Here is a 26,543-nt window from a genome sequence, read left to right as displayed (position 1 = left end):
CCCTGGGAAAAAGCCTCTGACTATCCACATGATCAATGCCTTTCATCATCTTATACACTTCTATCAGATCACCTCTCATCCTCCGTCACGCCAAGGAGAAGAGGCCGAGTTCACTCAACCTGTTTTCATAAGGCATGCTCCCCAATCCAGGCCACGTCCTTGTAAATCTCCTCTGCACCCTTTCTATGGTTTCCACATCTTTCCTGTAGTGAGGCGACCAGAACTGAGCACAGTACTCCAAGTGGGGTCTGACCAGGGTCCTATATAGCTGCAACATTACCTCTCAGCTCCTAAATACAATTCCACGATTGATGAAGGCCAATACACCGTATGCCTTCTTAACCACAGAGTCAACCTGCGCAGTTGCTTTGAGCGTCCTATGGACTTGGACCCCAAGATCCCTCTGATCCTCCACACTGCCAAGAGTCTTACCATATTCTACCATCATATTTGACCTACAAAATGAACCACTTCACACTTATCTGGGTTGAAGTCCATCTGCCACTTCTTGGCCCAGATTTACATCCTGTCAATGTCCCACCATAACCTCTGATAGCCCTCCACACTATCCACAACACCCCCAACCTTTGTGTCATCAGCAAATTTACTAACCCATCCCTCCACTTCCTCATCCAGGTCATTTATAAAAATCACAAAGAGTAGGGGTCCCAGAACAGATCCCTGAGGCACAGCACTGGTCACTGACATCCACGTAGAATATGACCAGTCTACAACCACTCTTTGCCTTCTGTGGGCAAGCCAGTTCTGGATCCACAAAGCAATGTCCCCTTGGATTCCATGCCTCCTTACTTTCTCAATAAGCCTTGCACGGGATACCTTATCAAATGCCTTGCTGAAATCCAGAAACACTACATCTACTGCTCTTCCTTCATCAATGTGTTTAGTCACGTCCTCAAAAAATTCAGTCAGGCTTGTAAGGCATGACCTGCCTTTGACAAAGCCATGCTGACTATTCCTAATCATATTATGCTTTGACAAGCTTCTACAGATGTACAATAAATAGCATTCTGGCAGGCTGTATTACAGCCTTGTATGGAATTCCAAAGCACAGCAATGCAAGAGGCTATTGAGAACAGCTGATTCAACCAAATGCATCAAGGTAAATATCTTCCCACTATTAGGGACATCTGCAAAAGGTGATGTCACAGGAAGGCATCAACCATCATCAGGGACCCCCGGCATCCTATGCTGCTGCTGCATAGAGCTAATTTGCATTGTGTTTATATTCTGTGTATGTTTGCCTATGACAATTAACTTGTTTGATCTCGATGGCCAGTTTGAAATCCAAATTCTAGAATCTATCAACCACATTAATAAAATCCCTTGGTTAATGATAGAAAATGTTAATATTGATCATAAGTACTCACGATATGATAATGGCATTATCAATGGAAAAGTTATCAGAAGGTAATCCAGCAATATTCCAGGCTCGGATTTTTACAGGGTCGCCCAGATTTGTGGTCAGAGACAAATCATCGGAACATGGAATGAGCATTTTTTTGCACTTCTCAACCCATTTTTCTGCTTGCCGCTACAAAATAATAGGCAAACTGATTAAAGTAGTTAAGGACTTTGTGCAGACAAGTAGTAACCATGTAATAGTTTGTCTGTACATTAGATAATGAAAAATAGATTGGAAATAAAATCTGTTTTTCTTTAAAGTAAACTAAATTACTGAAATTGTCCGATTGTCTGATAAATACATTTATTTTACAAGCAACAACAGAGATTCTTTTATAGCACATCTATGATTCAAAATAATGGAGAGGGTTTCACCTCGTGCTACCAGTTCCCATGAAAGAAACAGGACATAGTCTCCAAATTTGAACTAACTATTGTAAGATAAGTAGCTGTACAGAATGTTCCAAAATTAGTAACCATAACACATTTATAAAAGCCACTAAAATACTTTATAATGCATTGTAAACTGTTTAGTGAAATGAAGGGATTATCAATGAACAAGCCAACTGAGAAGCCAGTGTGAATAAATGTATACATATTTCAGATGATCTTATCATGTTACAGTCAGACTATTACAACTGGATTGTTAAATAAAGTGTTCTATAGAAATTTGTTTACCTATGGTTGTGGTCAGATCTGTAAAAGACCTAGTTTTAAAAAAAAGTATACAATTTTCATATTTCTAACACCAGGCCCATAAACAAAGCTGGAAGGACAATAATTGATCTGTTTCTACTCTGTGTCCAAAGCCAGCCTACAACTCTTAAAACTGAAACACTTAAAATTTAAAAAATGTACCCACATCAGCATTATTTAAATAATCAGAACCAGAATCAGGTTTAATATCACCTGCATATGTCTGCAATTAGCTCCTTGGTCTTACTGACACTGAGGGCAAGGTTGTTGCTGCTACACCACTCAACTACCTGATATACTTCACTCCTTATGCCCTTTCGTCATCATCTGAAATTCTGCCAACAATGGCTGTATCATCAGCAAATTTATCGATGGCATTTGAGCTATGCCTAGCCATACGGTCATGGGTGTAGAGAGAGCAGAGCAGTGGGCTAGGCACACACCCCTGTGGTGCGCTAATGTTGATTGTCAGTGATGTGGAGCTATTACTTCCTACCAGCACAGATTGTAGTCGAGGATCCAGTTGCAGAGGACAGTACAGAGACCTAGGTCTGTAATAGATCTTTACTTAACAGATTAATCAGCTAGCCCAATGTGTCTCTGTTACATACAGATTTTAGGTTCAAGTGTCACATTTTCCCAAATATTATAATGGGCTAAAATGGTTCCTGCTGTGTATGATATCCTGTTCCTGAAGTATTATTAGTGAACTAATGATGCATAGCTATATATTTTAGCAGGAATAAGTAATTAACTCTAGATCATTAGGGATGATTTGGTAATTGTTCTCTGATAAAAGCATTGTAACAGGTTTCTGAATTCTGGCACATAGGTACATCTCTGTGTCACTACATGAACAACTAAATCGTCGTCACGGCTATCCCTCGAGTTTGAGGATGATGTTCTTTGTTCTATTGATCTACTTATGGGCTCTCAAGTGGCTTATGAGTCCAATCTTGGCTTTGAAAGTTCTTCCGCATTCAGGACAGGTAGTTCCAGATGGCAGATCAGGTTTTGGTTGTTGCTGCCTCTCTTTCCATTTTCTTCTCTTTTCTTCTAATTCTGCACATCTGTTGGCTTCGAAAGTTGCCAACACCTAAATACATAATGTTAACTCTTTGGCAAATCTTTTCATGAAATTCTCTACCTTACATTAAAACCAATACTGAAAAAAACACTAATATTCAAATTGAAACATGTTTTAAATGTTGAATTTTATAATTGTTGAATCAATTAGACATAACAAAATCTTATATAAAATACAAGGAAGTATTAGAAGTATATATTGCACTGAGATGCTGCCTGGCCTGCTGCGTTCACCAGCAACTTTTATGTGTGTTGCTTGAATTTCCAGCATCTGCAGAATTCCTGTTGTTTATTGCACTGAAAGATTGGTGGAAGCTTCCAGGTTTGAGCAAATCGTAATTTATTCCTTTATTTTAGATTACCTGTCTATAGATCGATGTAAAGGCCCCAAGATATGCTACAATTCCTGAAGAAATCAGGATATCACCAGTCAGATTAGTGTATTGTTGTCCTAGATTTTTGGCTGTCTGATTCCAACGTGTTTTCTCACCACCAAGTCCACCAATGAGCTGATCAGCACGGTGCAGTTTTTTACTGCACAAATCAACCTAGAAGGTAAGGTACAGTACCATTATTGTCACAAGTCAGCAAAAGTTGATAATGGTCACTTGTTAATCTATCAGTCCTAATGGAGTAACTTAATGATGTTCTCTTCTGAAACAAAAATATCATTTACAAAATGTTTTTGAATTAGAAGTGTCAATGAAATAAAAATCACTGAATTCTGCAAATTGAGAGAGAAAAGCCAAATCTGATGCAACAGTAATAAGGCTGAGTAAAGGTAACTACAGAGGTGTGGGGAGAAGCTGACCAGAGTTGATTGGGGGGGGGGGGCCCTAGCGGGGAAGATGGTCGATCAGCAATGCCAGAATCTTATAGGAGTAATTTGAGGGATAGAGAAGGAGTTTATCCCCAAGAAGTAGTAGCTCACCAAAAGAGAACAAGCAGACCATGGTTGTCAAGGCAAGACAAGGACATCATAAAAGCAAAAGAGAAGGAATACAATATAGCACAGATTATTGGGAAGTCAGAGGATTGGGAAGCCTTTATAAACCAACTGAGAACAACTAAAAAAAGCTATATGGAAGATGAAATATGGGGAAACCAGCCAATAGCATACAAGAAAATTGCAGTAGTTTTTTTGTAGAGAGTCTAGAGTGGACATTAGACCGCTTAAAATGATTCTAGGGAAGTAGTAATGGGGAAGGTAAATAACCACTTTGTGTTAGCCTTCATAAAGGAACATGTCATAAATTCAAAAGAGTCAGCAGGAAGTCATGAGTGTATTGGCCACACCTAAGGAGTAGATACTGGTGGAAGCTTTTAAGGTAGATAAATCACCTGGACCAGATGGCCCATACCCAAGAGTTCTAAACTGAAAAAAAAGACTGCAGAGGCATTAGCAGTGAACTTTCAAGATTACTGGACTCAGGGAGAGTATCAGAGGACTGAAAAATTGCAAATATGACACACCAGTATAAGAAGGAAGAGAGGCAAAAGACAGAACATTACAGGCCAGTTAGCCTGACCTCAGTGGCTGGTAAGATTTTACACTCCATTGTTGGAGATGAAATTTTGGGATACTGGGAAGAATGTGAAAAAGAAACAGGCAAAGTCAGCACTAATAGAATTATTGAAGAGGTAACAAGAAGAGCTTGGACAGGTTGGGAGAGTAGGCAAAGAGGTTGCAGATGGAATATGGTCAGGTAAGTGTGGGGTTAGGCACTTTGGTATAAAGAATGTTGTGTATTTTCAGAATCCAAAAGTCAGAAGTGCCAAGAGATTTAGGAATGCTAGTTCAGGATTTCCACGAGGGTGATGGGGTGAGAGGGGGTGATGGAGGGAGGGTGTTGGGGGAGGCTGGAGGGTGGGGGGGTAGGATGAGGGTGAGGGGGTAGGATGGAGGGAGGGGGAGAGGATGGAGGGGTGAGGATGGAGGGGGATGGAAGATGGGGGCTAATGGGGAGGGGGGATGGAGGGAGGGGGTAATGGGGAGAGGGGTAATGGGGAGAGGAGTATGGGGAGAGGGGTGTATTGGAGAAGGGGGTACTGGAGGGGGGGTTAATGGAGAGCAGAGGTTAATGGAGAGCGGGGTAATAGAGAGAGGGGAGGGGAGGGAAATGGAGAGATGGGGTGGAATACGGCAGGGGGCGGATGGGGAGGTGAGGCAGATGTGGGAGGGGGTAGGTGGGTGGGAGGGGCGTGGAGGGAGAGGGCAGTGGAGGGGAGAGACATCTTACAGAGAAAGCAGAATGTGGTCAGGATGGGAAAATGTAGCAGGTGATGGGTACATTTTGCAGTTTGTGGAGGAAAAGTTATAGACCATACTTAATCCAATGTTGTGTTGAATGAAGGGACAAAGACAAAAAGAAAAGACATGAAAATTGGAGGCTCAAAAGAAAAAAAGTCCAAAAAATGGGTAGATTAATGGAACTTTAAATGTAGGAGATTTAAGATGAGAAGACAAACATATTTATAATGATGGTCTGGGGCTATGAAATGCAATAGGTAGAGTAAATTAACCTGAGACAATAAACATTTAAGGATAGGTTAGAGGTGGATTTGATATGAGAACTAAATAGGAAATGCTGAAATAAAAACAATTCATTCAAATAATCTGTTTCTGCGATGTTTTTCAGTGTAATTCTATCTAATGCATTTCAGGCACTACGCAAGGAACCAAAGTCCTACTTTTTTCCTTGAATCATTTGAATATGGTGTCACACTTAGTTTGATGGATAATATCTTCCATGCAACGTATGTATGCCATACACTTACTTATTGATACACTTTTTTCCTATAAATGTAATATTTTCTGATGTAATATTACCTGATTTTCCAGATCTGTTTTCTTTTGTTTATTTGTTTCCAATTGTTCCTGCAATTTTTCAAGCTTGTCTTGCACTTCTTTAAGTGCAGCTTGCTTTTTTCTTAGCCCATCCATTGCTATTTTCAATTCACCTTCAGCCAAAGCTAGCTTTGCTTTCTTGGGAGCCACAACTTTAGCTACTCTGATTAAAATGGAGAAAAAGAATCCATCTCATACAAATGTAAAACTGAAGCTGGTGAATTCAAGAAGATTTCAATGTTTTATAATCCAATTATATGGACTTACTTATCATAAGAGTCGATTGCAATGACCCATTTGCAAAGACCCTCGGCTGCAGTGGATGCATTACGAATCTTTTCTGGAACAAATTCTGGATTAGTTATGTATTTATTCCGAATGACATTTATGTATGCTGGAGGAATATTGTCCTTGTCGTATTCATGGAGAGATTGCAAAAACTTCATGTCACCTAGTACCTTTTTGGCTGGGCCCCAGAAATCTTCAATCTTTTTACCTGACCCAGTAGGATCTGGAATTCTGTCTGGCTTTATTCCTTTCAAAATACAAACTGCCTCCATAACCAATTTTACACCGGCTGGTGGGCTCTTCATAGATTTCATCACAGTAATATCCTAAAAAAAAAGGAAAATTCATTGTGCTATCACAATAGCTTAAATACTCAAATACAGATAATCAGTGTGTACTCACTTTGACTCAGTGTTCTTTTACCTGTGATCTGGGAAATGTCATTTCTGCTTCATATATAATCATACATTATTTTCCTAGTTGCTCGAGCAACTAGGATTGATTCAATAGACTAAAGGAATTCATTCTGTGGCACAAGATGCTGTGATTCCATGTGACTGCATGATCTGCATTATCTATCTCAACAATAAGAAGCAACAGTTTATATAATCAGTTGTGTGATATGCATTACACTTTTTCCATGTCTTAACAAAGGTGAACTGATGAGCAGCCTAGCAAGACAAGGCTAATTGTAAGCCAAGTTGTTCTACATGAAATATATACTAACTTTAAGTGAAGTGTTACTGATTTACTATTTATTACCTCATATATAATAATAAATTACACTGGACTTAACCATAGAGACAAAATTGGCTTCTGACTGCATTATATTGTACTTCCACTATGTATCTCAAAGGAACCATTTATCAACCCAAAGTATTAAAGTAAACAATGTTATTTCAACTATTGAAATTGTATTGAATCATATGTAGTTTGATGTTATGGGTATAAAATGTGATGTATCTTTGGGTTTGTGGGCTTCTGCCAGAGTGTCTCCATGAGAATGCCTGCTTACTGTGATGAATAAAGACTTCTATATCCCCAGCTCCAGTGTCTCTCTGGTGACTTAAATCACAGTCACAACAACACTTCCTTATTCCATCTGCTTCAGCCCACACATAGATGACTAATACCCAAGTTAAAGTTTAAGTTTGAGATGTGGGATGTTTAATACCATAATATAAATTAGCTCAGAAATATCAAGCACAAGATAGTGACTCCAAATTTTGAAAATATACACTTGCTCTGAATCTAGAAATTTATAATCTTTTTTTCTACAAATGTTCCAGAAAATTACTGCCGAATCCTTTCCTTACCTGTGTAGTAAGAGTGTCCAGGGCAGCAAGTGCAGCCTCCAAAACTGGTAATGCTTTTGCCAGATCAGCATCACATTCATCTTTAATTGCCTTTGCTGCCATGGCTTGATCATTTGCAATGATTTCATCAGCTTTTACAATTTCCTCTGTTCTTGAGACCTCAATGGATTCTTTTTCAATGACTATCATCATGTCATCCACTGCTGCACTGGCAACTATTAGTTCCGGCTGCAGGGCTGCCAATTCCGACTGCATGGAGGCAACCTGAGAAGCAGCTGAGTTTAGTTTCTCTAGACCAATTTCATATCTTCTCTTCATCTTCAGCACATCACTAAAGACAAAATATTCAAAACATTATGCATGATTTTTACATTGATTGCTTTGCTGATGAGAAAATTCCAATGAGCATCTAGACACACTGGCTTTCTAGGTACTCATCACAATAGAGAAAACAGATGTGATCATCTCTAGGTTGGAACACAAAATGAAAATTGGTGGAGACACTAGAAACCACAGATGCTGGAATCTGGAGCAACAAACAATCTGCAGGAGGAACCCAGTGGGTCGAGCATCATCTGTTGGGGGTAAAACCTGTTGACATTTTGGGTCAAATCTCTGCAGCAGCTGTAAAAATTGGTACATTGGTGACAGCAAGATGGATAGTCAGGCAGCAGGATGAAAGCAATCAGTTGACAAATGGTTTATTATGCCAAGATACAGTGAAAAACTTGTTTCAAACAGATCATTTCTGAACATAAGTACATTGAGATTGTAGAAGGGGAAGAACTACAACAAAATACAGAATAGATTGTTACAGTTACAGAGAAAGCACAGTACAGGTAGATAATAAGGCATAAAGGCTATAACATAGTAAATTGTTAGTTTAAGAGTTCATCGTTTTATACAAGGGGTCTGCTCGGGAGCGCCACAACAGTAAGATAAAAGCTGTCCTTAAGAATGGTATTACATGTCTTCAAGTATTTGTATCTTCTGCCCAATGGAAGGGAGAAGGAGAGAGAATGCCCAGGGTGGGTGAGGCCTTAAAATATGCTGGCTGCTTTCCCAAGGCAGTGGGAAATGCAGACAGTCCATGGAGGGAAGGCTAGTTGCTGTGGTAACTGTGATTTGTCCATAACTCTCTGCATTAAGATGGGTAGGATGATGGCAGATAGAATTTAATTGCCATAAGTGAAAGGTAAGCCAGAGGGAAGATTCATATAGGCCAGACAATTAATGGTAGGTCGGTCCCCAAAAAGTACTGAATAGCAGAGGGACCAGGGTCTACGTTTCCAAAAATTCCTGAAGGTGGCAGCATGGTCAAGAAGGCTTATGGGATATTTGCCTAGTGGTATAATGTTGTAGAATGTTAGTTAAATGTACTGTGTACAGTTTTGACTTCACACAGAAGGGCATGATTGCTCTGGAGAGAGTAGAGAGCAGAATCAACAGGATGTTGCCTGGGTTGATGCATTTCAATTATGAGGAAATACAGGAAAGACTGTCTTTGTTTATCTTGGAGACTTCAGATAAACATTTACAAAATTATGAGCAGCATGGATAGGGCAGATGGTAGGTAATTTTCCTTCAAAGCAGAGTTATCTAAAACTGGAGCGCAGAGGTTCTGAGGGATAGAGGTTTGGAGGGGATTTTTTCCCAGATAGTGATTGGAGTCTAGAATGCACTGTCTGTGTGGGTGATGAAGACTCATATTCTCACAACATTTAAGAAATATCTAGTTCAGCACTTCCAACCTCCAAAGGTATAGAATGATATGGAGAAAGACGGTTAATGGTATTAATAAAGATGGGTACCAGATGGCCAGCATAGACACAATGGGCTGATGGACATATTTCTGTGTTGTATGACTCTGACTCTGACACAAAAGTACTCTGTTCCTGTACATTTGATTGATATAAAGCCTCCTGTGCCCATTTGCATCTTTGCCATTTCATCTCTTCCTAATGTGGAACCCTTAGTGTTAACATTCAGCAGCATCTTTGATCACAATTTCAGAACGAGCAATTTGTGAGATTCATCTCACCTTCAATAAACACATTCTCCAGGTCCATTAGATTAAAAAAATTGCTTTAAATAAGCAGAAGTTTAAACCAAAGCAATTGAGATCATCTTAAAGGTGAGTAACAATTCTTTTTAGTTTATAATACCAGCTCATCAACTGTTCCTGTCATGATTGCTGAGCGGGTCAATGATGTGGCATTTGAGGTAACATAGTATCTGATTTAGTTACAGGATTATTATCATAATATTTAAATAGCGGCTATTAATAAGAAAAATCTTCCTCAAAATGCCAAACTCATAACATACACTGTTAATAAATACCTGACAATTCAAGGGAAGGAGAGTTACTCTGGAAACTGTAAATCTCTTCACATCTCTGCCTGACCTAATCTGGTATTTTTAATTAACTTGCTGGATTTGCAAGATACTGCATAAAGACAGAACTTAATAGTTATGTACAGTTTGAATATTATGATAATGTTTTAAATATTTTAAATACTTGTTACATATATTATGAAAAGAAACAATTTAAACTGTTCAAACTGTTTTAAGTATCAAATCATTAAGATTTGAACATTTTAAAACCACTGATCATTAAATTATTCTTAATTTCCCTTTATATCTTTGATCATTTTATGTTTCTCCAATTCTTAGCTGCCTTGATTTTCACTCTGAATTTAGCTTGATGCTAATTCACCACTACACTTCTGTTTCTTTCATAATGTTCACACATTATCGGCTGATTAAATACTGTTCAGACAAACTGTCCTCTTATGCCACGGATACCCTATTGTCCTTGCTACACTATTACTGGCTTTATTTATACTGACAAAAAGGAATGTAATTCTTGCTCTGCCCAAGACTGGAAGAACTTGGAATGAATTATGAACACTTTCCAGTCTATCACATTCTCCCCTCTGTTGAGTTTGTCTACACTTCCTGCTGCTTCAGGAAAGCAGCCAACATAATCAAAGAGTTTTTCCACCCGGGAGAGGTGCTGCAGCAAGAATTTGGCACATTTTTCTTTTAATGATCCCTGTGATTATTGCTGGGGATGACTACAGACAACTGTCAAATAGCTGTAAAACAATCAAATTCTCAATTCTCTTTGTCCTTTTGGAAAAAAAGTATAAGTGTTAAAGGATTTACCAGATTTGATCCCTTTTCTGTGCAACATATTATAAACAAAAAAAATAGTCAAAGGCACCTAATGGTACAGGCACCTCTCAGTATCTATCCTACAAAAACACTCAGAGCAGGGTAGACACCCCTCAGTAAGTAAAGCTCCATTCTAAGACACTCTGCTCATCCAAAGAATAGATACAGTGCAACTATTTTGCATAGACTCGAAGGCAACTAATTGAGGAATGGAGGCTGGAGCTGTAAACAGTTCTCCACGGTTGGTCTCGTCAGACTCCTGTACAACTATAGCAGAGCTTCTTTATTCTTGTATTCCCACCATTTTATGATAAAACCAAAATAACATTTGTCATCCCAATTGCCTGTTAACTTTCAGTATTGCTTGTGCAAAAGTCCATAAGAATATGGGCAAAACAATGCCTGTTTTTGTGTAGAACATGTCTAACGTTCCTTGTATCAACCCTGCTTGGGTCTCTTCCTTCAACTCAGTACATCAACAGCTGTATTGGTGCCACTTCATGAACTCAAATATGTCATTAATTTTTCTAAAATTTCCCCTTCTGAATCTCTCTTTTTCCATTTCACGGGATTAGCAAGTGACAAGTATCCATTACCCACCCACAGGCTACCATGTCTATCTTTACCATACTTCCTTTCACTTCGTCTCCTTAATTAACTCCATTCCACTTACTGAGTTTCTCTGTCTCAGGCATATCTGCTTCAGAGCTGCCTCTGAAATGTCTGCCTTCTTCCCCTTCACCATAGTTGAAAGAGTCCTTGACTGTGTTCAACTCTTTCCGACATCAAACCTCTTCTCTTTATACCCAACAGATTATCCTTCAGAATTTCTGCCACCTTTAATGAGATACATCTTACCAGACACATTTTCTCTTCCCTTCCTTCCCAGCATTAATTAACCATACAGCCACAGTATTGTCATGAATGGCATCAAAAGTACATTCTACTTGTAAGTAAGAAACATGATGATATGGGGGTAGGGGAAGGGAGAGAGAGGGGGAGGGAAGGGAGAGAGAGGGGGAGGGAGGGGAGGAGAGGGGGAGGGAGGGGAGGAGAGAGGGATGAGAGGGGGGCAGAGGGGGAGAGGAGGAGAGGAGGAGAGGGTAGAGGGGAAGGGTGAGGGGGGAGGGGGAATGGTGAATGGTGGAGGGGGTGAGAGAAACTGTCTGCCATTTGTAAAAATAAACATACATACAAATATCAGACTTCTGAATTTAATACTATTATGGGAGCAGGCCCAGATGGTCAAAATGTCCAATTAAACAAGTATTCTTAACCCAATGATAGCCTAGAACTTGTATTCTGTTTCCATTTTCTTCAGTTCAATTGTAAATTGTCACTGTGTAATACTGATAGTTTTTCCATCCACTAGCATGACCCGCCCTAAAGACCATTTCCTACATTTATACCTTTTACAACATTTACTTGTTCTTCTGTGTTATCTCTCTCTAACTGCCCCTTCCTGCATTAACCTATAGCCATACGTATACATTAAGTGCAGGTCATTTGGGCAACTGCGGCCCCAACCTATTTCATAGATATTTGTTTCGCCTTAATTCTGGTGAAAGGACCTTGACCTGAAATATCATCCGTTTCACTTTTGCTAATGTCACCTGACCTGCTGAGTAATTTTGTATCTAATCCTTCTGAATTAGGGTTAAAAGAACTGGAGTCTTGGCATTTAAAAAATATTTTGTTTGTCAAAATCAGGGGACAGATCAGAGAAATCATTCCCTACATTTTCACAAACCTGTAACACTAGATACAGGTTTGATAATCTGTGAAATATGTAACCAAAAGGATAACCAGTCTCCTTACCTTCCCATCCAATCTGGATTTACTGATTTCCCTATGGAACAATTATTCTACAAATGTAAAAACTCTTTCTATATTTTGAGGAATCTGTTACAAAACCACGCATCTCAAGGTAGTTTTTATAACCAGTTTATCAAGCGCCAGTTATGAACATGATTTCCAAGCCCTTATTTAAAAAAAAAATCCCTTTAATTTGTGCTTACGTTCGTTTTGTTTCAAGAAGGGCTTGAAATGTGGAGATCAATTCCAGGTAGGAAGTGGGAGTCACATAGTTGTACCGCTGAAGCTCCGTATGGAATGTTTCAGACAATTCAATCGTTGAGGTATGAAAGCTTTTGCACATTTCAATGCAGCACACACGTATCTTCTCTGACATTTCAATGTCTCCCAGTGAGCGTTTTGCCACAGCCTCCAGAGCATCTTCTGGCCAAGACTAAATGAAATAAAGTGGTAGCAAGTAAATAGGTAACCCAAAATCCCAAATGATGAAAGCAATTGTTGTCATTAAATCAAACTGTTAATTTAAAAAATACTTGGCACATTGCTAGCAACCAATTGTTAAATAACAGTCATAAATGATTTTTCATTCTGCAAAATGGTGGAGAGCACATTGGCAGAACTTCACAGCTCTGGGATTTGATCTTCAATGCTGTCTGTGTGATATTTACATGTCTTTGTGAATTCCCTCTAGGTATCTGGTTTCCTTCTGAATTCTAAAGAAGCTTGGTTATTCAGTTAATTGGCCACTATAAATTTCCTTTTGTGTAGTGTAGCAGGTAGAAATGATAAGAATGACGTGGTAGAGAAAATTAGTAGGAATATGGGATTGTTCTGAGGTCTTTTTCTATGTTGCAAGAAAATACAGAAATAACAAATGAAGATTAAAATGGCCGAGAAAGTTATTGGTATCTTAATTATCGTAAAATTAGTACCCACATGTTAGTGAATGTACACACACATCTCCTCCATGAAATTAGTCCTCTGCCATTCTGTTGGCTTAGACTTACTTTAGTCCATAACTTGTGCTATTAAAAGATAGCAAAGATTTTTCACCAATACAATTAAACATGTTATATCCAATATATTTGATTAAGATTGATGAAGGGCCTAAATAAGGTCTGAACCAATCGGCCTGAGACACAACTTCATTAACCACTATTGTATCCGTGAAATTTAAATTCAGTTAATTAAATCTGAAATCAAGTTTTCTAAAAGAGCTAGTTTCAAAGATTGTGACCCAGAAACTACCTGATTGTTGAAAAATCAATGTATTTCCCTTTCAATATTATTAAAGGGAAGCAATCTGCCATATTTACTTAACTGTGCCAGTCTATACATGTCTCTACACATACAACAGTGTGGTTAACCGTGGCTGTAGGCCATTTGGTTGAAATATGACTACCGGTGACCCATGTGTTACAACAGGTCAAGTTATGAAAATTCACCCTTTCAGAACTCACAAATCACTACCAAAAATATCTCAGACGCAGAAAAAAAATGTCAATTTAAATTTTATTTTCAGTTTGCATTCTCAATGTATGCATAGATGATGCAATTTTATACTACAGGAAATAGCGAAATGGATTGTTTATTGGAAATGCAAACCAACACCCCTAATGTAGGATTTGCTTGAAAAAAAAGATAACAATATGCATGGCATCAATCCAAACACCAAACTTGGACATTGTAAAATTTCTAAATGGAGAGAAAATACAAAAAAAAATGAAGTGCAAAGGGACTTGGGAGTCCTTGTATAGCATTCCCTAAAGGTTAATTTGCAAGTTGAGTCTGTGGTGAGGAAGGCAAATGCAATGTGAGCATTCATTTCAAGAGGACTAAAGTATAAAAGCAAGGATATAATGTTGAGACTTTATAAAGCACTGGTAAGGCCTCACTTGGAGTATTGTGAGTATCTGAGGGCCCCTCATCTTAGAAAGGATGTGGGGAATCTGAGAGGGTTCACAAAAATGATTCCAGGATTAAATAATGGTTTCAAGAGCGTTTGATGGCTCTGCGCCAGTATTCACTAGAATTCAAAAGGATAAGGGGTGACCTCATTGAAACCTATCCAATGCTGAAAGGCCTTGATAGAGTATATATGGACAGGATGTTTCTTATGGTGGGAAAGTCGAAGATCAGAGGACAAAGCCTCAGAATAGAGGGGTGTCCTTTTAGAATGGAGATGAGGAGGAATTTCTTTAGCCAGACAGTGGTGAATCTGTGGAATTCTTTGCAACAGGTAGCTGTAGAGGCCAAATCTTCATAAATATCTAGGGCAGAGGTTGATAGGCTTTTGATTGGTCAGGGCATGATGGGATATGGGGAGAAGGCAGGAGATTGGAGCTGAGAGGAGAATTGGATCAGCCATGATGAAATGGTGGATCAGACGATGGGCCAAATGGTCTAATTCTGCTCCTATACCTTGTGGTCTTATTACTCCACAATATTACCTAAAGGATTAGTAGCTGGCTTGCCTTCATAACTCTTCCAGTTTGGCTGATTCAGGGCTCAGCTTAAGTTTCCATTATTACTTTACTTCTTTTGCTGCTTAATTGCAGGTATCGTTGATTTGACATTCTAATATTGGAATTTCAGGTAGAATGGAAAACAATGAATGAGGAGGAGGAGGCCACTGCATAGAGCACCAAATCCCCAGCAAGTCTCCAAAGGTTATCTGGGACAAGGAAAGCTACATACTCAAATGGTTTCAGAAGTACTTATTCTGACTGAACTGCACTGAGGATCAGAACCTCAAATTATTCAGAGTTTCTACGGCTTTAGTGTTATTAGATCAAGCCAGGACTTTTAAATCAAATTTTAGTTTTGAATGAGAAGCTCTCAACCTTTAATTGATTTAATTACACTTCAGTGCTATTAAATCAAATTTCTACAACAGGCCTCAGTAGATACAAGCCAAGTGGACATATTTAAAGTGGCTTTATCTGAGGACTGCTTAAGTAATGTTCACTATTTAAAATACTGACCAGCTTCATAATATGTACACTAAATGTATTCAGTAATTGCGTGTACGTAATGAAGGGCAGGTCACCCCTGATGAACCCAATTGAATCATTATGAAAAAATATGATTAACATGGTAAACAGGAAAAGTTTCTATAAATACTATTTACTGTACATGCACTTTCAAAAGACAAAAAGAATGCTATCTAAAGATGAAACTTAAAGAATCGAAGGTAAGTAATTGATCTGGTAGGAAACCATCTGAATGGCAACTGACAGAAAGTAGGAGGAAGGTGCAGGCACTCTAAAGTTCAAAGTTCAAAGAAAACTTTATTATCAGAGTACATGCATATCACCACATACGACAATGAGATTCTTTTTCTGCGGGCATACTCAGCAAATCTATAGAACAGTGACTGTAAACAGGATCAATGGACAATAAACTGCAAATTTCACAAATGGCAGTATTTTCACAAATTGTTCACAACTTCAATACTGCAGTGATATGCCACAAATACTAATTCAAAGTTCAAAGTAAATTTATTATCAAAGTACATATATGTCACCGTATACAATGCTGAGATGTGTTTACTTGTGGGCATACATAGTAAATCCAAGAAGCACAAGATGCAATGAAAGGTCACAGCCAACAAGATGGACAAACAACCAATCTATAAAGGACAACAAACTGTGCAAATACAAATAAATAAATAAATGAACAAACAAATAAGCAATAAATATTGAGAACGTGAGATGAAAAGTCCTTGAAAATGCATCCCTAGGTTGTGGGAACAGTTCAGTCATAAGGCAAGTGAAGTTCAGTGAAGTTATTCCCTCTGGTCCAAGAGCATGATGGTTGAGGGGTAATAACTGTTCCTGAACCTAATGGTGTGGGTCTTGAGGCTCCTGTACCTTCTTCCTGATGGCAGCAGTGAGGAGAGAGCATTGCCTAGGTTGTGGGGGTCCTTGATGATGGATGCTGCATTTCTACGACTGTGCTTTGAGTAGCTAATGGCATTAAGTAAGCAGCATCTTAAACAGTGCTGATGCATACAAAAAATTACAAATTGATATTAGTGGACAATGGAGTGGGAAAACCTATTGCTAGTGTAGTGGGTTGTCATAGCTTGTAGTGGACATTGCTAGAATGCAGAGTTAGGCTGAGAAGTAGCAGGTTGAATTCAATCCAGGAAAGTGTGAAATGATTCACTTCAGAAGGTCGAATTTGAAGGCAGAATACAGAGTTAATGACAGGATTCTTTGTAGTGCAGAGGAACAGAGGGGTCCATGTCCATCAATCCCTCAAAGTTGCTGTGCAAGTTGGTAGGGTTGTTAAGGAAGCATATGGTGTGTTGCTTTCATTAGTCCAGGGACTGAATTCAAGAGCTACAAGGATAATATTGCAGCTCTATAAAATTCTGTTTGAACTACACTTGGAATATTGTATTCACTCTGAGTTGCCTCATTTCAGGAAGGACGTGGAAGAGTGCAGAAGAGATTTACCAGGATGCTACCTGGACTAGAGACCATGTCTGATGAGGATTGGTTGAGTGAGTCGGGATTTTCTCTTTGGAGCAAAGGAGATTAAGATTGATAGAAATGTACAAGATGATAAGAGATGTAGTTTGAGTGGATACCCAGAGACATTTTTCTCAGGGCCGAAATGGCCAATACGAGTGGGCATAGTTTTAAGGTGATTGGTGAAGAGAATGGAGTGGGGGGGGGGCTTTTTCAGAGGAATGTATTTTTTTAAATATAGAGAGCAGTGGGTGCATGGAATGCCCTGCCAGGGGTAGTGGTAGAGGCAGAAACATTAGGGGCATTTAAGAAATTTAAGGATGATAGAAAAGTGGACGGCCATGTAGGAGGGAAGGGTTAAATTGATCTTACAGTAGGTTAAAAGTTTGGCACAGCTTCTTGGACTAAAGGGCCCATTAGTGTGCTTTAATGTTCTCTGTTCGAGTTGACTGCAATAAGCCCAAACTAGATTGCACATGGAATATTCAAAAGCAAAATGCTGCTTTTCCTGGAAATCTGAAATAATAACAGGAATTATTGGAAAATATAGATCAAGCAGAATTTATGGAAAGATAAACAGGGTTTATATCAAAGACCTATCATCATACCTGGAGGACCATATTTATTTTTTGACATGACACCTTTGGAATGCAGACTGATCTTGGAAGAGTACACTAGGAATTTACTAGAATAACACAAGATAATGCAGCAATTTGAGACAAAACTTTTAGGGTGAAGTTAGGAAAAAAAATCTTTAAGATAGGTGTAGAAAAAGTTTGAAACCATCTTCAGCATAAGGTTAATAGCTAATTTTACAAATTTTTAGTTTTACATCTAAGATCAATAGTCTTAGTTAACTAAAAGTATTAAGATACAGGGCAGAGACTGGTTTAGGAAATTAGGTGACATAGCAGAGACTGGTTTAGGAAATTAGGTGACATATCACTTATGATTTCTTTGAACAAACAAATTTTAGGACTACATTGTCTACTATCCATCATTTGTCAAAACAACATGTGAGCACTTACCTGAAACCAATTTATGGTACAACAATTGACAAGCGCAGGGAACTTCCTCAGCCTGTTGCGGAAAGCATCTCCAATTGGGCTCATTGCTAAAACCACATGTAACTGATTACGACAGCGCTCAATAAACATGTTGAAAAGTGCCAATGGACTCCCATCAGTCTGTTTTGATTTATCTCTTTGACGATCAATTAGACGCATGCGTTCACAAACCTCCTGCTTCTCATCTACTGCAAAGAGATTTGGCACTTCTCCTGCATTCAATAAATTGTTGATGTCTTCTAGAAATGACTCTTGTTTAATCTGAGTGTCAGTAAATAAAAAGACACCTTGCATTTCACCTTCTGTAGCCTTACGGAATATTTGTTTTAAATCTTCACGCCATTCATAAGAACCATAACTCTTGGAAATTTCCACTTGAAACAGTATATAGTCAGCCATATGTGCTGCAAGCCGGGTTAGTGACTGACGGCCACTGCCTCCAACACCCACTAAAAGAGCATGACTATGTGGCTGCTTTAGAATACGGGAAATTCGACAGACATGCTCGATTGCAAATCTGAATATAACCAGATTCATTGGCTTTTTACTTATATTATTAAATTCATCCAAATGAGCCTCAACCACTTTCCTTAAACTGGTGAAATCAAGGACTTCCCTATATCCCTTGTCTTCACCTTTTGGGTCACTGAAATCACAAAACATGAGACTGCGAAGTTCATCTTCCATCACTTTGCCATCACCATTAAAGTCCAGGTGTTTGAACAGCTCATCAAAGTTCTCCTTCAGCTGGCTTCCCATTACGGATTGGAGACATTCAACAAGCCAAGCTCGATCCCCATCATCCACCAAGCGATCATAATAGACTCGTAAAATCTGCATTTGGTTACAAAATAATTGCAATTAATCTTAATTAAAGAAAGGAAAAATATTTTCATTTAACTAGCTGCTTTTGCACTTCTCAGACCATCCAAATCAAATTAAAAGAAATGTATCTCATAATCCATAATGAGATACCATAATCTATATCTCATGCTTGGCATATCCTTCATTCTACCATCTTTCACATTACAATCAAGCCAGGAAATAATCATAGGTTCAAAAAGGAGCGCTGAAAGGCTTGTGGAAGCAGCTCCAGGCAAACTGAAAAATATAGACCAACCTAGTTAAGCTGCAAACAGAAATACAAGTGTGCAAAATGATATGAATATTTTAGAATAGATAAGTTAATTATCTATTTCTATATAATTTCACGATTATACTTTATGCTTTATACTTTATTGTCGCCAAACAATTGGTACTAGAATGTACAATCATCACAGTGATATTTGATTCTGCGCTTCACACTTCCTGGATTACAAATATTAAAAATAGTTAAAATGAGTAAATATTAAGAATTTAAATTATAAATCATAAATAGAAAATAGAAAAATGAGAAGTAAGATAGTGCAAAAAAACCGAGAGGCAGGTCTGGATATTAGGAGGGTACGGCCCAGATCCGGGTCAGGATTCGTTCAGCAGTCTTATCACAAATCTGCAGTGATGGCACACCTAGTTGTGAATGATGATGGACAACTCAACACCTTAGGACACATGGTAATTCAAAGATCTTCCCTTTTGTCAACAATGGTGAAGCCCGGGGTCACATGATGTCGTGCCAGTGATCGGGTGCTTCCCTGAATAACTCCTACAAAAACTTCTTTACAACCTGTTTATTAGACTCTCATATAACTTTAATAAAAGCAATGGTTAAAAGGAAAAATCGTGGAAATCCTACTGGCACTATTGCTGCCGGCCTTGCACCCCTGGGAGCGTCTGGAGTTGAGGGACACAGGAGCAATCGTGATGAGGCCTGCTCGTTGGATGGTTCCTCTGAGCCTGCGGAAGGTCCGAGGACGGCGGCAACGCAATGCGGTGACGGATTGGGTAGTGACCTCGCAGCCGCAATTCATGAGTTGGCCGATGCAGTCCAGACTTTAACTGGTAGGATGGACAAATTCAAGAGTCATTTAGACCTTATTATGCAAGAATCTAAGGAAATGAAGCAGAGTTTGGAATCTTTAAATTTGCAAACCCAGGATTTAGAAAATAATGCGAAGGATGTTGTGAATAGATTACAGAGCCTGGAAAAAGAAGAAGATTCCTGGAGGACTGAGAAAGTAAAAATAAGTTCCGGAACCTGGGTCTCAGGATTCAGATCTGCAGGTGGATCTTCAACTTCCTCACAGACAGGACCCAGGCTGTAAAAATAGGGGACAAGCTCTCCAATACAATCACTCTGAGCACCGGTGCCCCACAAGGCTGTGTACTCAGCCCCCTGCTATACTCACTGTACACCCATGATTGTGTAGCCAAGTTTCCATCAAACTCAATATATAAGTTTGCTCAACTAACACACATCAAAGTTGCTGGTGAACGCAGCAGGCCAGGCAGCATCTCTAGGAAGAGATACAGTCGACGTTTCAGGCTGAGACCCTTCGTCAGGAAGTTTGCTGATGACACCACAATTGTAGGCCATATCTCAGGAAATGATGAGTTTGAGTACAGAGAGGAAATTAAGAACCTGGTGGCATGGTGCGAAGACAATAACCTATCCCTCAACGTCAGCAAGATGAAGGAATTGGTTGTTGACTTCAGAAGGAGTAGCAGACCGCACAACCCCATTTACATCGGTGATGCACAAGTGGAACAGGTCAAAAGCTTTAAGTTCCTCGGGGTCAATATCACAAGTGATCTGACTTGGTCCAACCAAGCAGAGTTCACTGCCAAGAAGGCTCACCAGCGCCTTTACTTCCTGAGAAAGCTAAAGAAATTTGGCCTGTCCCCTAAAACCCTCACTAATTTTTATAGATGCACCGTAGAAAGCATTCTTCTAGGGTGCATCACAACCTGGTATGGAAGTTGTCCTGTCCAAGAGCGAGAGAAGCTGCAGAAGATCGTGAACACAGCCCAGCACATCACACAAACCAATCTTCCGTCCTTTGGACTCACTTTACACCGCATGCTGTCGGAGCAGTGCTTCCAGGATAATCAAGGACACGACCCATCCAGTCAACATACTTTTCTTCCCTCTTCCCTTCGGGAGAAGGCTCAGGAGCTTGAAAACTCGTACAGCCAGATTTAGGAACAGCTTCTTTCCAACTGTGATAAGACTGTTGAACCGATCCTGACCCGGATCTGGGCCATACCCTCCAAATATCCGGACCTGCCTCTCGTTTTTTTTTGCACTACCTTACTTTCCCTTTTCTATTTTCTAATTATGATTTATAATTTAAATTTTTAATATTTACTATCGATTTGTACTCCAGGGAACGCGAAGCGCAGAATCAAATATCGCTGTGATGATTGTACATTCTAGTATCAATTGTTTGGCGACAGTAAAGTATAAAGTATAAAAGTATAATGGATAAACTGGACTCCCTTGAAAACTATAGCAGGAGAAATAATATCAAAATAGTGGGTTTAAAAGAGGGATTGGAAGGAAGAGACGCAGTAACTTTCTTTCAAGAATGGATCCCCAAAGTTCTGGGGAAAAAGCATTTTGACAAAGAATTAATTATAGAAGGAGCCCACAGGACTTTAACCCCCCCCCGATCACCTCCAGAGCAAAGGCCGCGCTCTATACTTATACGCTTTTTGAAGCACCAAGATAAACAGAAAGTATTACGAGCTGCAGCAATAGAGGTCAGAGAGAAAAATGGCCTACTAGAGTTTGAAGGGGGAAAGATATTCTTCTTTCCAGATATTAGTGTGGACTTGTTAAGAAAAAGGAAAGACTTTAACTTAACAAGGAGGTTATTAAAGAATAAAGGTCTTCAATATTCTTTATTTTATCCAGCAAAGCTGAGAATTACTCTGTCGGATGGAGGGAGGAAATTTTTTTTACTAACCCCCAGGAGGCGATAAACTATATTCAAAAAAATCTGAGACATCATGATTCAGAATATTCTTCTGGAGCAAGAGGCCTAGAAAGATGTATCTTGGACAAAATATATGAAGAAAATTATTTGATTTTCTTTATTAATATAGATTAATTTTAACAACATTATAATCTTGAACTTTGAATCTATATGATTATGGATGAAGACTATTATGATTTAAAATATTGATTATGGATGGTCTTTTTGGATTATACTACTTAGGAACAATATAGTTCATCTAATTTTGTGATAACTAGTATGAATAGTTTTGATTATATAGATGCCATCTTTTGATATGTTTAATTTTTGGTATGCTGGATATGTATTAAGTTGCAATATTTAGGGTTATATTTAGTAAGTTTCTTTGAATTCTATTCTTTATTTGGATATATTGCTATATTAATGATATTTACTTTCAATATTATAGATTCTGTCAGATATTTAGTAATAACGGGTGTGGAATATATTTTATTTTTATAGATGTTTAATTAAGGAATATTGGGGGAGTGGATAATTTTTTCGTCTTTTTTTTAAAAAAGAGATTAATTATGTCATATGTTAAAGAATGTCCACCTTTAGTGCGATGTTTATTGGACCCCACAGTAAGCGGGGTTAAGGCGCTGTGGACTTGGAGCGCCAGTTGGGAGGGTTTTTCTCCCTTTCTTTTCCTTTTTTTAAATTTTTTCTTTTATTTTCTTTCCTCATTGGTTTCCTTTCTATTTTCTATACTCTATGGCACTAAATATCTCAAAGTCACTCAAAGAAGTGGGATTAATTTATACTTCTTTTTGTGGACAGGATTTATCAACCAATAAAATCTGATAACTATGAATAGAGCAATTAAATTTTTAAGTCTTAATGTTAATGGGATAAATGGACCGATAAAAAGGAAAAAGGTCCTGGCATATCTTTAAAAACATCCTATTGCTATTACCTTTCTTCAAGAAGCTCATCTTACAGTGACAGAACATAACAAATTAAAGAGAGGATGGGTTGGTCAAGTAATAGCATCCTCCTTTAATTCTAAAGCCAGAGGAGTGGCAGTATTGATAGGGAAGAATTTGCCAGTGAGGGTGAAGGGTGCTATCATAGATCCGGCCAGGAGATTTGTTATGGTCAATTGTCAAATAAATTCAGAATCCTGGACACTTTTGAATTTATATGCCCCAATTATGACGATGAGAAATTTATCCAAAATATTTTTTTGGAAGTTGTTCAAGGATATGAAAATATCACAATTGGAGGAGATTTCAATTTTTGTCTGGATCCAATTTTAGATAGATCAGTTAGAAATGTTGTGAAGGTCAGGGCAGCAAAAACCACCTGGGCCTTCATGCAGGACTTGAATATAATAACCATATAACAATTACAGCATGGAAACAGGCCATCTCAGCCCTTCCAGTCCGTGCCGAAATCGACCATAACAAATCTCCCGGCCAGATCTTTGATAGTTCCCTCCACCTTCACTGGCAAATTCATCGCTATCAATACTGATAATCCTGATAACTTTGGGGACAGAGGGGGGAGTTAGGGACCAGGTTAGGGTTTACTGATTAGGGACAGAGATATATAGATGCTTGGACATGGCAGCATCCAAGGGAAAGCGACTACTCTTTCTATTCAAAACAATATGATTCCTACTCTAGAATTGACTTATTTCTAATATCAGCTAAATTAGAAAGTAGGATCATTCAAACAGAATGTGCCACTAGACTACTATCGGACCATTCACCTTTAATTTTATCAATTGAAATGCCTGATAAACAAAAAACATTATATAGATGGCGTTTTAATCCTTTGCTGTTGAAACGACCAGAGTTCTGCAGTTTTATTAGAGCTCAAATAGAATTGTTCTGTGAGACGAACTGACCCTCTACTGCCAATAATTTCTTATTATGGGGCACATTAAAAGCATACTAAGAGGACAGGTAATTGGATATGTTAAGGGTATAAAAAATAAATATGTAACAGAATTAAATGAATTGGAGAAAGAAATAACACAATTAGGAAAAGATTGTCAGAATTTAACACCAGAGGAAAATTGTAAAAAATTAATAAATAAAAAGTTAGAGTATAACACAAAACAAACCTATAGAATAGAAAAAATGATACTAAAATCAAAATAACAATATTATGAATTAGGAAAGAGAACCCATAAAATATTATCTTGGCAATTGAGGGTGGAAGAAACCTCTAGAACAATAAATGTGATTCAAACAGGGGAAGGTAAGGTTTCATATAAGCCAAAAGCAATAAATGATACTTTTAAGCAGTTCTATTCAGAACTATATAAATCAGAATCAGTGGGTGACACACTGAAAATTTCTTGTCTAATTTACAACTTCCCAAATTGAGCTAACAAGATCAGGAAGAATTGAATGCCCCTTTTTCTAGGGATGAAATTGAAAGAGCCCTAGGCTTATTATAGGCTAATTAATTACCGGTAGATGATGGTTTTCCCCCTGAATTTTATACAGAATTTAAGGGTCAATTAATGCCCCTTTTTATGAGGGTTGTGACTCAGGCTGAGGAGACCCATACTCTACCGGAATCCTTTTCAACAGCAATTATTACGTTAATTCTTAAGAAGGATAAGGATCCGCTAAAACCAGCATCTTATAGGCCTATCTTACTTTTAAATGCAGACTATAAAATTATAGCAAATGCATTGGCTAATAGGTTAGCTCGATAGCTGCCAAAATTGATTAAATCCGATCAAACAGGATTTATTAAAAAATATACAATTATCTGATGATATTGGCAGACTGTTGACTATATTATATTTAGCTAGGACGAAGGTGGACCTGACTGTAGCAGTGGCTTTACATGCTGAAAAGGCCTTTGATAGACTTGAATGGGATTTTTTATTTAAAACAATGAAAAAATTTGGTCTAGGCCAAATATTTATAAATTGGATAAGAGCATTTACCATCAGTCCAAAGCCAAAATAATTATGAACGGGAAGATTTCACCAGTTTTCTCTCTACATAGATCTAGCAGACAAGGTTGCCCACTATTGCCAGCTCTATTTGTTCTGGCAATAAAGCCATTGGCTGAGGCTGTTAGATGGGATCCAGACATAAGGGGGTTTAAAGTGGCCCAGGAAGGATATAAAATTAACTTATTTGCTGATGACATTTTAGTATATTTGGCTGACCTGACCAACTCTTTGGTAAGACTTAGGACCTTGCTGGACAATTATGGTATAGTCTCGGGATATAAAAAATTGGAATAAAAGTGAAATTTTACCCTTTGGAAGAGGAGACTATGCCCAATATCAATATGGCACTCAGTTTAGATGGGTTAAATTCAACATGAAATATCTGGGGATTAAGTTTAATAGTAATTTGGATGACCTTTATAAACTTAATCATCTCCCCTTGCCGCGGAATGTCGAGGAGGACCTACGTAGGTGGATAAACCTTCCCATCACACTGGTGGCCAGGGTAAACAGTATAAAAATGAAGATAATGCCAAGACTTCAGTATTTTTTTCAGTATTTACTTATCTCATTATCCAATAATTTTTTAAAGATTCTCAATTGACATATTCGTCTATTTTTATGGTCAGGTAAAATATCTAGAATCTCCATGGAAAAATTGACCCGGGACTATAAATTGGGTGGGTTAAAATTACCAGACTTTAAAAAATATTATTTAGCTGCACAAGCATGTTTTATTGCTTTTTTTTGATGAGACAACTATTCCTTCTTGGGTTACAATTGGCTCACATATGGTAGGAGAAGACATGACAGAAGAATTTATATATAAATGGGACTCCAAATTAATTAAAAAGAAAACAAACAATCCTCTACTGAGACATGTAATTTATATCTGGGGAAAAAATTAAACAATTTATGGGTCTAAAAAAAGGAATATCCTCAAAGATGCCTCTATCTCAGTACAGATTAATACCCATGACTCTGGGTAATAAATTTCTAGTCACCTGGTATCAACACGGTATCAGGCGCACTGAAGATTGTTATAATCAGCAGAAGCAATTTATGTCTTTTAAGGGACTTAAAAATAAATATAATTTATCTAATAACACATTCTTCTGCTATCTCCAATTACGATCTCTTTTGAGGGACTATTTGGGTCCATCACTGGTCCTACCAAGGTGCTCAGACATGGAGATTCCAATTGAAAGGGGAATACAACTAAATTTATTTCTAATATGTATTCTTTATTCCAGGACCAATGCCCAAAGCTTGGTATATACAGATCCAGGGAGAGGTGGGAGTCGGACTTGGGCATTGTAATTGATCATCAATGTTGGTCACATCTACGTTTGGATAGTGTTACCACTCTTATCAACTCTAGATACAGAATGATACATTTTAATTTTTTACATCAGTTGTATCTCACACCTGAAAAAATATATAAAAATAAACCAGAAATTTCTGACAAATGTTTCAGGTGTGGCATAGATGTTGGTACCTTTTGCATTCCACTTGGCTATGCACGAAACCG

At 38.2% G+C, this 26,543-nt stretch overlaps 1 protein-coding gene across 1 annotated transcript in view; it reads right to left on the bottom strand.

The window, feature by feature from the left end:
• Positions 1-26,543, bottom strand: part of dnah7 (dynein, axonemal, heavy chain 7) — a 288,894-nt gene that overhangs the window by 93,208 nt on the left and 169,143 nt on the right. The window contains exons 40-46 of the mRNA XM_063051959.1: positions 18,155-19,027; positions 12,852-13,081; positions 7,657-7,987; positions 6,320-6,666; positions 6,035-6,215; positions 3,567-3,752; positions 1,389-1,552 (exon numbers count right to left, since the gene is read on the bottom strand). Of these exons, the coding sequence (XP_062908029.1) occupies positions 1,389-1,552; positions 3,567-3,752; positions 6,035-6,215; positions 6,320-6,666; positions 7,657-7,987; positions 12,852-13,081; positions 18,155-19,027 (2,312 nt within the window). The remainder of the gene's footprint in view (positions 1-1,388; positions 1,553-3,566; positions 3,753-6,034; positions 6,216-6,319; positions 6,667-7,656; positions 7,988-12,851; positions 13,082-18,154; positions 19,028-26,543) is intronic.

The sequence above is a fragment of the Mobula hypostoma genome, chromosome 6 (genome assembly GCF_963921235.1).
Source record: "Mobula hypostoma chromosome 6, sMobHyp1.1, whole genome shotgun sequence".
In the NCBI taxonomy this organism is placed as follows: Eukaryota; Metazoa; Chordata; class Chondrichthyes; order Myliobatiformes; family Myliobatidae; genus Mobula; species Mobula hypostoma.
Note: the sequence above shows the minus strand (reverse complement) of the source record. Positions and strands in the feature narration are given on the sequence as shown.